Source organism: Nannobrachium achirus (genome assembly GCF_963921795.1).
Source record: "Nannobrachium achirus genome assembly, chromosome: 24".
Classification (NCBI taxonomy): Eukaryota; Metazoa; Chordata; class Actinopteri; order Myctophiformes; family Myctophidae; genus Nannobrachium; species Nannobrachium achirus.
Window position 1 is genome coordinate 27825158 of NC_137831.1, and position 15027 is coordinate 27840184.

The 15027-nt window shown below is 41.7% G+C and overlaps 1 protein-coding gene across 1 annotated transcript; it reads right to left on the reverse strand.

Moving 5' to 3' along the window:
- Positions 1-1049: 1049 nt before the first annotated feature.
- Positions 1050-10627, reverse strand: LOC308309315 (fas apoptotic inhibitory molecule 1-like; the record flags this gene model as incomplete). The annotated part of the gene is made up of 4 exons (XM_080754865.1): positions 1050-1199; positions 4903-4952; positions 6911-7139; positions 10511-10627. The coding sequence occupies 4 exons, from the start codon at positions 10625-10627 to the stop codon at positions 1050-1052; spliced, it is 546 nt and encodes a 181-aa protein (XP_080610991.1).
- Positions 10628-15027: the final 4400 nt, after the last annotated feature.

Genomic DNA, 15027 nt, shown 5'->3' on the forward strand with positions numbered 1-15027 from the left:
CTAAGTTTAACTGCTCTACCGCAGCAGGTAGAGCAGAGGTGATGATGATGATCAGATCACACAGTGTGGCGGAGGGGAGAGTGTAGACGTTGGATAATCATCATAATAATAAACATTATAGGCTATTGTCGGCTATTTTCCACAGTAATGAGTGTAGCCTACTAAAGCAGTCATTAAACTCTCAGTAGCCCAACTGTTACAGATGCGACCGGCCAGAGGTGCGTTCCAGAGTATCGAAACAAGGTATCGTTCGTTTTTACGTGAACCGATACCCGATAGTATCGACGTCATGCAATCGATACCATTAAAAGTAACGCAGACGATACCCATCCCTAGGTATGGGTCAGTGTTAATTATTATATGGTAGCCGCTATGGTCAGTGTTATAGTAAGGTTGCCGGTACAGTCAGTGATATTGTATGGTTGCTGGTACAGTCAGTGTCAGGGATGTTGCACCAACTTCTGGGCCCTGGGTACAAGGATTCACTTTTTGTGCTTTAACTATTGAAAAATAGCAGATATACAAGCTCACAGCACGGCACCGGGCTGCAGGCTTGTAGATCTGCTATTTTTGAAAAATCATGAACATTTGCGCAGGTCTTTGAATATTTCCAAATCCTTCCAAGGTTTTTTGAAAAACTTTAGAAGGATGTTTCTATGTCAGTGGTGCTCAAACCTTTTCATGTGAAATGATATGTAGGCTATTTGGCCATGGATCCCCATCTCAAAATATTTTGTTCCAGGGACCCCCAGAAGAAAAATCTTAGTTACAAATGTTCACTTAAAAAATACATATATTCAAACATTTGCACACATTGTCACGACTTTTCAAAAATAGCAGATCTACAAGCTCGCAGCGCGGCACTTGGTGCCACGCTGTGAGCTTGTATATCTGCTATTCTTCAATAGTTAAAACATAATATAATTAAGGCCCCTCCACCTTGGGCCCTAGTAACTCTGTCCCATTCCCCCTCCCTTAATGCCCCTGGTCAGTATTATTGTATGGTAGCTACAGTCAGTTAAATTGTATGGTTGAAGGTTCAGTCAGTGTTATTGTATGGTTGCAGGTACAGCCTCTCCGTCCACGAGCAGATAGTGAACAATGCCAGTCTTCTTCTTGCCTCCGCTGACAGCCTTGATGCAACACTCATGTTCCTCCAACAAGAAGCACGTCTCTGTTCCGTCGTCCACAAACTCCCCCTGTGAACAACAGTCAGGTCAGATCGTTATTAGGTTACGCTTTTAGGGCGTTTTGGACTTTATCTAGTCCTACAGTCAGTGGTGTAAAGTTTACATTTACATTGGTGGTGTACATTTACTCAAGTGCTGTCCTTAAAGGAGCTATAGTCAACTTTTTCATTGTAGGGCCGACACTTTGTTTACATCCTAGTCTATAGACTAGAATGTAAACAAAGTGTCGGTCTGACAATGGCCAAAATGATTATTTTATCATTATTTTACGATTTGTATGGTCATTTTTGAATATAAACACATATATGAAGCTTATTTTTTAATAAAATATTTTCGAAACATTCTTTTTATTTTAGCATCCGTTTCTCAAGAAAAAGTTGACTATGGCTCCTTTAAGTACAATTTTTAGGTATTTGCACTTTAGTATTTCCAATTTCCAGAACTTTTACTTCTACTCCACTACATCACAGATCCAAATATTGTACTTTTACTCTATTTGAAAACTTTAGTTACTAGTTACTTTGTAGATGATTATTACAAAATATACATTAACCAGTTCAACCCTATACTTTATTAAATAGCCAATCTAAGCCCACAAAAACATTTTGAAAATAGCTGATCCATCATGTAGATCTGCATGTAGATCTGCTATTTTCACAATGGAACCGTGTTATACAAAATGTAATGCCTCGATCAACTTTTGCTTGTCAGGGTGGGGGATCCCCAGTTCAAATATGATTATTTTGGGGGTTGCGGCCTGAAAAGATTAAGAACCACTGGCCTAGAGGTAAGCAATTTACCCCGAGTGAGAGGACATTATGCTCTGATAATGTCCTGTGTTAGGGGGTGATCGGACGAGGCGAAGCCGAGTCCGATAACCCCCTAACACAGGACATTATCAGAGCATAATGTCCGACCCCGAGTGGTAAATAGCTTTTCTACCACTTTTCCCCATATACATGAAAGAAAACACATAGTTGTAACTTGCAAGGATCTTAAGTTACAATCATTATTGCCTATAAAACTTCCGCCATAACAACAAATAGTGCCACAAACAACATCTTCTACTCACCACCAGATGGCGCCAACTCCATGCTGAGACGCGACCGAGTATTTCCCGGTGAATCTGTGCGCAAAGGTGGGGGCCGATGGGCAAGGACAGGAGGGTTGCGAGCTTATGAGAAACAACTAAAATAATAATAATATAAACTTGGCGAAAACAGTTGCGTGCATTAGCGCAAATGGAAAACATTCAATTAACTTCTGAAAAGCCTACACGGCCTTTAAACAGCGTGCATACGGTGCATTAGCGCAAGATTAGATGAGGATAAAGGAAATCATTAAATGGAAAACATTAAATTAACTTCTGAAAAGGCTTCTTCTAAGCCTACACTATATAGCCTACTAAAAACGAGTGAATCTTGCCACACGTGAATAATTGTGGTTCAGTGGTTGTAAACAATAACACAGACAATATAAAATCCTTAGTTGTGGGAAGAAAAGGATATCATCATCATCATCATGGCCCCAAATAACTTTTAAATATCTTGCAATTGGAGACGAGTCTCTTACTAAATCGGCAAGAGTGCCTCTCATTTTCAATACATAAAAGCTAAGCTATACTATAACCTCATCATCATCCGCAATAGTCAGTGGTGCACACTCCCAAGCCCCCACCTTTGCGCACAGATTCACCGGGAAATACTCGGTCGCTGCTGGCGACAGATGTCTAGCTTACAGCTAAGCTAACGTCAGTTAAAAGCACCGTTCCGGCCGTAAATAGAGGCTGTTCGCTTCCAGAAAGGCATAGGTTCAGAGAAAAGGGGCTTTAAAGTTGGCGGATTGCATTGGATCCAAATAAATCGGCGACGATAGTACGCACGTTAGTAAACATAGGACGGCTGCGACCGTCATTTGTTGGTGGGGGGAAAGGTGTTCCGACCATGGGTTCCGACTCCCTCCTGAAGTCCCCGGATGCGTTCATCGCGTATTGATCTCGGAAATGTGCCTCATTTGCATGTACATCCGGGCATTTCACACATTCCGGCTATTGTGGCCTCATTTACTACTGTTTTAAGCCAATCACAATCCAGTATTTGAACACGTGACTAGAAAAAGTGGTAGAAGGTGTGTTTAACTTGGATTGTGCATGTCACAAGTAGATCATGTTGATCTGATTATTAAAAATTGAATGCAGTCAAATTAGTTGGTAACTCTAGAAGTTCCTACTGTAATTTGATTCTCACGAACAGCATCAGGTGTAAAGATTTGATTGCCTGTCTTGCTGCCATAAAGTCCTGGATGTCAAGTAACTTATTTATGCTGAACAATGAAAAAACTGAAATGACTGTGTTTCGACCAGAATCCCATAGAGATGGTATAAGCCAGCTGTTACACTCTCAGGGTTTACAGTGCACCCAGGAGGCAAGAAACCTGAGTTAGGGTTAGGATTAGGGTCATATTTTTGACAAGCTTTTACTTGACCCCCCCAACACAAACCTTGTGACGGGGCGACAGGACATTGGGTCACGCAATGGAGACCTGAGGTCAATAATATTTTTTTTATTTGACAATAATTTGATTACAATTAATTTACCCCATTTTTGTGGAAGCAACTACCACTGGAAATTAAACGGGCCAATTTTGTAACCCATTTTTCACGCAATCCTGGGCACTACACTCCCTCTGCCAACCTGGGGAGACAACGGACTGACCTCATGCTTCCTTATGCATGAGGAGTCCGAGTTGCTTCTTTTCACCTGACAGGGGGAGTTTCCCTGGTTGGACGTAGCGTGGAAGGAACACGTTATTCCAACCAGTTCCTTTCCCCTCCATCAGGCGCCCCAGCTGGAGACAGTATAGAGACCAGGACTACTGCATTTTTTTGTGAGGGTACCTACCATAGGAGAAAAAGTTCTCTATTTCAAAGCATTTCCTGATTTACCAAATAGAGTTCTGTTGTTGTATTTTCAATAGCATGAAAGGGCTTTGTTCCAAAATGTGAAAAAAATATCGGTATTCAGTCGTGTGATGTGTATTTCACATAATTATAATCACTTTCCTAGTCTTCCTATAGCTCTTAATCCCACCAAGAGCACTTAACACAGAAGTAGAAGTCAGTCTTCATGTGGGTCTAATCCCTGGCGATTCATTTCAGTACCGCATGTGTGTGAACTTTGATTCACTGTTTAGTGTGCTAACACAATGATCAGAGGAATAATAAACTATATTGTGCAAGATCAAAGGAGTATAATATGCTTACATTTGCATATTAGCAATGAACGCAGCAAATGTTTGATCTTGCCTGGGGGGGCATTAGACAGAAGAATTATGTTTCCATGTTGTGTTGTGTAGTGTTACGGTTTGGGTCACTTGTCATAATTTAATGAGACGAGACCGCTGTATTCGTCGGCAATGAGCTCACATCCATTTGCAAAGCATTAGAGCATGGGTCTGCAACAGGGGGTCTGGGACCCCCAGGCGGTCCTCAGAGTTACAAAATCTTTGAGTGACTGAACTTCAACCCTAGCATCCCTATTCTGAGGGGAACATAAACCGAAAATAGCAGATCTACAAGCTCACAAGTGAGTGTGTGGATTGTACAATTTCATTACATTTTTCTTAAAAAAAAAAAAAAACATGGCTTAGGCGGTTAATTCATAATGTATTTTGGTACATTTTGGGTGAAGCCAGCGTTAAGAGACAATCTTACCGTAGTCTCCATCTTCTGTCCATTACACCACACGTCCATCGTGTCCTTTTCTGTTGGAGAGAAGAACCGCCCTGCTATTAATCCAATCCACAGCTTGGACAAGACAACTGTCCATTAATGGACAAGTCACAAGGGTCATGTATGTCATATCACCGGTGATAGACAGATTGTCATACTTATGCCAACTTTTATATATTAATGGTTCATATATTAACCCAGTAAGTGCAGATAGCCATGCTTCTCCATCTCTCCTGTGATTCATGCCTACAGCAGCAGTAAAGGTCAAACAGTTGTCTGTCGTCTCTGTTTTGCACCAAGGCTATTTATTTTCCCCTACATCCCTAATAGTAGTGACATTTCCCCCCATGACTGTTCCATTATCATGAGCCACCAAATAAAATATTGTCTTTGTTCTCTATGGTAATGTTCTCCATGGTAATGTGTTTCACAAGCCACTAAAGCTTTTATTATTTTATCTCGCTTGCATGAATCAATCTGATGTGTTTCTCCTATGTGACGCTATTCATTTATACTGCAAAAGTCTGCTTTCTGTCCCCATGAACTAAACATGGAGAAGCAAAGTTTTTTTGTGTACCACATATCATTTCTGTAACAAACTTCCAGAAAACCATAACTCTGCTGCAGATCGTTCTTGGTTATTTTAAATTGCATCTAAAAAAAAACTCTGTGTCTTGAGGTCTTTTAAATGCTTAATGCTTTGTGTAAAGTTAAGTGTAAAGGAAATTAAATTGCCTTGTTGAAATGTGCTAATTAAATGAACTGACCTTGCAATGTTTGCACCACTGCACAAACAAACTGCATCATAAGCCCCTACAGTATGATCTAATTTCCATGTGTTTTGATCAGCATTATTTTCCCCCATTCTTTTGTCTTGTCTCTGATGACACAGGAAATGCAGGCGTTCCCGCTCGCAATCAGATCGCTGGCAGCCGCGGCGTGTCCAAAAATAGCCACTGAACGTGTCACCTGAACAGATTATGTCACAGAGGGTGACACCATGGGTGTCACACACACAGTGCGCTCACCTACATTCCTCCCTGCAAATGGTGGCACGCTGGCTGGTGAGTCATGTAATCCACTGCCCGTGGTGGCCAGTAACAAAGTACATTTTGTACACTTGAGTGCTGTACTTGAGCGCTGTACTATGTCACTTTTTTGGGCGGTGCTAACCACTCCAATACGTTGCTTGGTGTTTTTTCACCATGTGTATTTCCAAGGGGTTTTCCTCAATGGAATAATACAATATGACTTATACGGTACAATTGGGGTGGTTGTATTTTGTCTCCCTGCTCTTCTATCGAGACATTTAGATCAGAGATCATGATGTCTCACCTAGACGCAGGATCTGACAAACATTCTTGACCCGATAGTCAAAATTCTATCTATCCCCTGAGCAAGCATAGCCTAGTAAACAACCAACTTCCGTTATCCAGGATGGTTTCCGGAAGAGGGCGGGTACGAGGCTAGAGCAAGCAGGCAAGTTCTATTAACTCGATGGTAAAAAATGGGTAGATTACAAATATATTATTTCATTAAATTATATATATTTTTAAACAATCAATTATATTGATTAGTTCGATTGACTGTTGCAGCCCTAGTTAATTCGCTTTTTCGAGCGGTGGAACAGGGCTCTCTCAATGGATAGCTTTGTGTGGCCCCTGTCCCATCCAGCATAAATAGCTGCAACGACAATGGGTGACCAGAAGAGGGAACTGTTGCACAGCCTAGCCACACCAGTACTGTACTGTAAACTACTGCCAGACAGGAACAGATTGTGGGCACTGTTGTGCTAGGACATCAGGACAGTAGACAGACAGCAAACGGGGAGAGAGATGGGGAGTGAAACGCAGCAAAGGTAGTCGGGATCGGGATCCGAACCCGCGACACGCTACCAGGCATCAGAGGCCACGTGTCACACGCCCGGAACACCAGGTCAGCGGGTGCCCCAGACAGTTAATACGCTTTTGATAAAACAGCCTCTTCTTACCCAGTACTATCCTGTAATCCGCTCCGTCCACTTTGAGCAGCCATGTCTTGGACGTCTTGGCTCGGTTGCTGATGAACTTCTCCAGGCTCTTGCCGTCGATCTCCAGCGAGTACTCGTAGGAGAAGCCGTTGATGGCGTCGATGTGGATGGTGGCTCTGGTGTCCAGGCCTCCCACGGTGAACGTTTCCCTTCCAACCAGCTTGAACATCCAGTCTTTTCTGATGACTTCCTGATGGGGAGAAGGGTCAAGGAGAATACCTTGGTTTCTGGCAGCGGTGTAAAGCAATGGTTCTCAAACTTTTAAATGTCAATGTCTCCCCTCAACTCTGACCTTGTACTGACAGTTCCATTTGTATACTGTCAGAGTTACAGACTTAGAAGGTTCAATTTAGACCCCCTTAAAGGAAGCCAGAGAGTTCCTGGAATCCACTTTGAGAACCAGTGTGTAAAGTAAAGTATACATCAAATCAAGTACTGTCTCAAGCCGAGTCATAATTTTGAGGTACTTACTTTACTTGAGTATTTTTATTACATTTTTTTGAAATGTTATACTTCTACTCCACTAGATCTCAGATCTTTACTCCAAGACAATTAGAGGTAAGCCTATGTGACAACTTTAGGTACAAGTAACTTTGCAGTTTTAGATTATTATGCCCTTTTCTTATGATTTATCTAATAAAAAAATGTCGGTCCACAAGCACACAATGCGTCGCATCGACTATTTTCGTTCAGCACAATGACTACTTTCACTTTGGGTACTAAGTAAAGGTACGTCTCTGTAGAGTGGAAACAGGGCTCAAATCAAAAATAGCTAAAATAGCAGATCAACAAGCTCAAAACACGTCACTTCGCGGCTACTTTTGATGCTTTCGTGTGACACTCTTGTGATATGATCAAGTTAGAATATGGAGATATTTTGATGCCAATACTTTTGTACTTTTCTCGAAAATGAAACTTTGAACACAGGACTTTCACTTGTAACAGAGTATTTCTACATTGCGGTATTTCTTCTTTTACTGAAGTATAATGCCGGAGCACCTCTTCCACCACTGCATTGCACACATACTGGCCTTTCATTTCAGGAGATTTAACACCACAGGGCCTGTGCACTTCTCCCATAATGGTCACATTACTGCACAATCATAGGCAAGTGCTTTACTTCAATTTTGAGGTACTTGTACTTAGTTTGAGCATGTCCACATTTTATACTTCTAATGCTCTATATCTTGGAGGCTAAACTTCTTTTCTTATTTTTTTCTTTTTACTTCAATACAATTTCTTGACAGCTTCAGTTACTTGTCAGATTTAGATCATTAAAGTTATACCATGTAACTTTTTTTTATAAAACAAATCTTAAAATTGTCCTAACTGTTAAATCGCTAAAGTTTTAGAACCCCCACTCTGTTATTTTCAGCTTCTGAAGCCTTCTCTTTATATGTTTTCTATGAGTTGTGAGGGGGGGAGAATTTCCCGGCAAAATGATGTCATCTCCCACATGATACACTACCGGCCAATCACAGCGCCGATCATACACCACCGGCCAATCACAGCGAGTCTTGCTGTCTCTAAAAGAAGTAGCGTCCCTCAGCAACTGTGTTTACATTGGTGAAGGAATCTTGCTTGCTACTCCCTCAATCCTGGTCTAAAAATGATGGGAGACGGCTCTACGGAATCGTATCGGCGAGGCGGAGGTGCTCGCGACGGCCGCGGGGGTCCGACTCCGGCCGAAAAAAGCAATACCGCTACTGACCACTAGTTGAGCAGCTTCCACGGTACAGCTTTAACACAAAAACATACATTTACTAATAAATGATTAGCGCCACTTTTACCAGTCGCAACATTAAAGTGGAGAACACATTGTTATGCATTAATAATTACAAGACCCCCATAGCTGAATGTCAGTCTCCAGGTTTTCTTCGGAATATGTATGTATGACACTGATTTGCTCTGACACTATACGGCACATTAGAAGTCAGTCCACTAAAGGACAAGTATTTCTCAAGCGTTTTATTTTCAAGGACCCTAAGGGTCCATTTGGTTCCATTTGTACACAGAGACCTGTTATTGTCATGTATGGCAAAAATAAAAATAAAATAGAATTTTGACAAAAATGTCCACCACCAGCCAGAATGGCGATAATAACCCCTGCAGTGTAATCATAGAAATAATTGGGATAAAGCAACTAGGAGGTCCAGGGACCCTCAGATGTCCAAAAGGACCCTTACAGATCTGTTAGCTCTGATGAGTTTTGGAGGTCCTTCAAATGACAAAGTTTGAGAACAACTGGCCTTGGCTAAACTGTGAGGCAGTCTTTTCCTGTTCCAAAGAGAAATTTGTCAAAATTTGTGAAAGCGATAGTTGACTAGTTGTACTCTGGAGTACCGTAAAACAATGGTTCTCAAACATCTTAATTTCAGATTTCATGGAGGGACACCCCACCAAAGGTATGCATTAGGCCACAGCCCTCCCTTTGACAGTATACAATTGCAACCAAATGGGTCAACAGGTCCATTTGGTTCCATTTGTACAATGTCAAGAGTACGGTAAGGTTCCACTTGGATAACATTCAATCATTTAGCCCCAGCTGGAACCCCCCCCCCCCCAAGGACCCCCTGGGGGTCCCCGAACCACCACTTTCCTGCCTGGACGAAGTTGTAAACACAGTGAGACACACACGGCAGGAAGTAGGAGTCACAACGTGTCACATGCATGTGAGCCACAGCGTAAACATGTTTAAAATGGGCTGAGGGGAAAACGCACGACCACAGCATATGAGTAGGCCTACTTTGAACTTTTGGCATTTTTTTTAATTTTTTTAACAATATGTTTATTTTGTTTTTTTCCTTTTTTAAAGACACAAACTTTTGATACTTTAAGTACATTTTGATACCAATACTTTTCTACTTTTACTCAAGTAGGTCTATATTTTTAACTCCGGATCTTTTTATTTTTAGCCTACTTCTACATTGCAGTATTGTTACCTTTACTCAAGTAAAACATGAGTACTTCTCCCACCAAAATATCCAAGTGCTTCTTCGACCGCTGCCCCCTTATCTAGTGTTGATTTCGTCGACTGTCTACAACTGATGAAAAATGTTCGTCGACTACCTTTTTTCATTGACGAAAACTGAATAAAAACTAGACAAAAACTAAGACTAAAACTAAGACTAAATATATTGACAATTTCATCAACAAATAAATACTAGAGTAAGGTGTTAGGGAGGGACTAGTGGAGAAGAGATCCAGTAGAACTAGCAGACAAGTCATTTTATGTTTTGTTGCGCTCGGGTGTTGCACTCTGAAAATAGCAGATCTACAAGCTCAAAACATTGCAGTGCTAAGCGCTGTGAGCATAGATAGATCGGTTATTTTCAGCATACCAAGTGTAAATTGTGCCATTACCACGCCATCGCAAGGCCTGTTAAAATACATTTTAGTCGACAAAATCAGCTGTAGATTTAGACAACTAAAATCGTATTATATTTAATCGACTAAAACTAGACTAAAACAAAAAATCTGATGACTACAATATGACTAAAACTAAATGGAATTTTCTTAAAAAGATTGCAAATTTTCAAAAATCAACGCTACTATCCTTACCCTGCCGTTGACGTAAACAACGCGCTTTCCCGAGGTGGTGCCATGAGCGAACTCGATCCTGTACAAGCCGTCGCTCAGCGCCACCTCCCACACGGCCACCACATCGCCGCCCAACATCCTGTAGCCCTAATATGGGTCCAATACACCTCACGCCATACACTCCCGAACGCGACACAGCACTTAACAATAACACAATCTATAACGTTTCTATAGACCGCTTTCTCTGGAAAATTCTACTCCTCTTTCTGGGAGCTGTGTGTGTGCTGCTTCTTCTCTCTCTCTCTCTCTCTCTCTCTCTCTGTCCTGAGTGAACTTCAGATTGAATTTAAGGCTCAGCAGAAAGTGTATTACAGTAAGAGGCTTAAGTAGGCACGGTCGGTGTGAGCTCACTCTCTGTGCTGTCACGGTCAATTAGGAGGCACAGGCCAAAGCCTCAGTGTCCATTTAACTCTGGAGGAGGGTAGGCTATGATATGTCCATTTCAGGGGTCATCATCGCCATGCTTGCTTGTGGTGGACATTTTCTGTCAAATATAGAACTTTCTTTTGCCATGGGCATGCAAATGAGTCAACAATAATGTGACCAGAAACAACAGAGCAGACAGTGGTGGAAAGATAACTCACATGTTGAACTTAAAGTGGGTGCGTCACGAAAAAACAAGGTAAATCTTGATGACGTCACGGCGCGCCCGTACTGTACCATAGAGTTATAATATACTGTACCTAGAATGTACATTCTCTTCCTATCGCCCGCAGGGTCGCACTCGCTGACTCGCAGCGCACAGAAAGCAACTTCCTCTGCTCGCACAGGGCTACTGGCTAGCACTAAAGCTAAAGACATGAAAATGTATATACATCTGTGCATATAAAAGTTATATTTTCACACAAATCTGGTTGTTACATTCCCATTGTTCATGAGAATATGTTTGTTTATGTTTATTTGTTGAAAAGGCGGAATCGCCTCTCGCCGGGCAGCATGGCTCTAAAAGCGGGGGGCTTGCCACCTTTTTTCGCCCGCTCCCCGTAGCGGGGCGTGTCAGTGCCACTTTAAGTAAAAGCATCAATACTGCAATGCAGGGATTACTCTGTTACAAGTAAAAGTCCAAAATTCAACATTTACTTGAATAAAAGTACAAAAGTATTGCCATCAAAATGTACTTAAAATACCATAAGCAGACTATTGGGTGGATGGATGAGGACCCGCTAAACCTCCAAAATATTATTGAACTCAAGTCTCCATGGCGTGAGTAATAATCAATAGAAAAAAAAGTAATTTGGGGAGTGAACTACTCAAAGATTCTCACGGCCGGGCTAAACCAAGCCGTTTTGCGCGCGTCAGTGCGTATGCGGGTCGTGCACACATATGCGCGTTTTGGATAGATCCAATGTATATCAATTCAGCCGGCTACACCAGGCGTTCGGATAGCACGAAACATGCATTCCCTAAAAATAGGATCGGTTCTATTTTTTAAGCACGCGTATGCGTTTTGTACACAGACTATCTGGTCTTCCTCACATATACTCCCTCCTTGGTGTAGCCTGGAGCGTTTACGCATACGCAAGCGTCCTCATGGACAGTACGCGCGTATGCTCACATTTTTTGGTGTAGTCCGGCCGTAAAGGTCGGCTACATTGCAGAGTCGGCTACCTAAGATTCTATGACGAAAGCTAGGCCCAAAGAGTGGTCAAATGGAGATTTCTGATGAGAAGATGTTAGCTCTATTAAACCATGACCAGAGTAATTGGCAGTTAAAGCTTCTCTAATGTAATCTGAAGGACATTAAAAGCTTTACAGACAAACTGGATGCATAGACAGCAGCATATATCTATTTTCTCCATGGCTATTCTGTTGCAGATATTTGCATTTGTGGTGACCGTATGCTAGTGTGTTCATGGGCTTCAAGAGATGGAGGATGTGACCTGGAACAAGGATCGTTATATGTTGACTAAATGCTCAGTGTCACCCACTTCTGGACTGGATGCTGAAGGGATATATGAAGTCCCATCGCCTGTCTCCAGAGCAGGAGTCCTTCAACGTCTACCTCAGCTCGCCCAGGGTTGGGGTAGAACAACAAGTCGAGGTAGGCCTACTCCTAAAAAGGAGTGACTTTCACTTTACTTTTGCGGCCAAAATCGTGGCCACCTGCCTGTGCAGTGTGCACTGCACCATTTCTGGGAGAGGGAGAGAGATTTCGCCAGTAGCAGGTTGGATGAGGCTGGAGAGCCTACGGGCAGCCTAACCAGCCTGTCAATTCCCATTGCAGTGACAGGAAGCCATGCAAGGGCAGCTCTGACCACATAATATGGCCACTCACTTCACACCCCCACATAACAGGGCATCTGCTGCATTAACAGAACAAAAAAGGGACTTCACCCTTTTCAGGTCAAGGACACCCTAACTGAGAGAAATGAAGCTGGGAGTGAGTGGGACCCCCACTAACTACACTGTTTAGGCTACAATTACTTTTGTATGTTATATTTTCTTCTTTTAAAGGCGTTAAAGTATTAGTTATGTTAAAGGTTGTGATAGTGTTGACAATGTTACTGTTGAGTAGTGTCAAAATGTTGTTTTCACGCTAAAACAGTAGTTGCTATGGGTCTAAGTCTAAGAGGATGTTGCTCCGCCATTTAAGTGTCCCTATAGTGTGCCTGGTTGTCCAGGTGCCAACCTCTCCATAGGAAAATGTACAATTTGAAAAATGTCAAAACAAAATGTATGATTTATAAGGCAAAGTATAGGTCTATGACAACTGATTGCTGGCCATTAAAACGTAACATCTAGCTGAATTTACTGTTTATACACACAGCTTAGTTTTTGTCAGGCAAAGTATAGGTCTATGACAACTGATATTACCTAACTGAATTTACTGTACAGTGATGATGAGTGATCTATAGTGATGTGTACTTGAATAAAAGTACTCAAGTTATGTTCCACCTGTTTTAACTGTTCCTCACTTTATAATGGCGGGATGGCTCAGGGTAAAAGACTGAGTAGCCTACAGCATCTTGCAATGGGCTTGCTGTACAAGATACACAACTCCACTAAGATACCCATGTAGCCTACCTGTTAAACTAGGCCTACTTCCAAAACATCAAAAAACTCTACAATCACAACAGCAGAGACAGCAGCACTAATTATGCTCAACCCAGATTCGGCACAAACATAGGGTCAAATTCATCCTCGCGCATGCCACACAAATGTGGAATGCCCTAACAAAGGTATTAAAGGAGTATAAATCCCTACCCTCCTTTAAAACCGCTCTTAAAGAACACTTACAGGTTCTTTCTTTTCTTTTGTAAACAAGCCATTGTGCTTTCTCATGTTCAAATCCTATTAGTAAACCCTTGTAGCCTATCCGAACTGTACTGTGCTATCATGCTTTTCCTATGCCAACTGCCCAAGTGTTCATTTCACTGACGAGAAAGTATGCAGCTAGTGCCATCTAGTGGTCAAAACAGGTATTCCTTTATGCATGAGCAATATAAAAGCCAAACATAACACTATTGACAGCCCATATTGTGCTTTAATGTTCTGGTAACAATCCTCAAAGTCTTACTGGTTTTGTGTAATGGATGTCACAATGGTCAATGCTTTTATAAGCAGAGTTTTTAGATGCCACTTTCACTTGCTTTCTTTTATGCACTGTAAATTGCCTACATTCCTCTTAAATCCCCTGCTAACAATGGATGTTAATGTTAACCACCTTTTCTAGTTGGTTTTAAATGGCCTTGTGCCAACGATATTGTTTTTCAAATGTAAAGATGCAATAAAACAAGAACTCATTCTTGCCACTGTGTTTAACGCGACCCATTGCCCATAGGCCTACCTGTATAAATGTTGTTGATCTAAAAGGATATCGCACCTCAGATGTCAGAGCATGGTGGTGACAAAAAAGGCTATTTACACATGCAAACTGCTGACGGTTACATTAAAAAGGCTAAATGTGTGCTGAACATCTAAATTGTTCGCCCCAATCTGCAGATGTACCCCCAGAAGAGAAGATTTGTGCAAAAGAATGTTCAAAAATAGCAGATGCACCAGCTCAGAGAGTGGCACTAAGTGACACTTTGTGAACTTGTAGATCTGCTATTTTTGAGAACCACAGTTCTAAACCACTGTTTTTGCATGTGACAAAAAACTCTTTATTCCAAAACTAGGATTACTGAAATGTTGGCCCATATCCCTTTTGATGAATATATTATTTGTAAACAACAACACCTTCTTATTCCCATATGAGATACAATAATCCATCACACAGAAATAAGACAGGAGAGTGATCAGAGTGAGAATGGAATGTTTACTATGGAGAGAGAGAATTCAAGACAAAGGTACAACAGAATAATCAATGGTTGGTTTGTGCTCTCTCTGACATATTATGTTTTGACATGAGTATAAGTATGGTCATTTCATCAGTCAGTGGATGACGTTTCAACAGTTAATAGGATATGTTTCTTGTCCACACATCACAAGACTAAGAGTCCATATACAGGGTTCCTGGGGGGAGAGGTGTCCTTGCT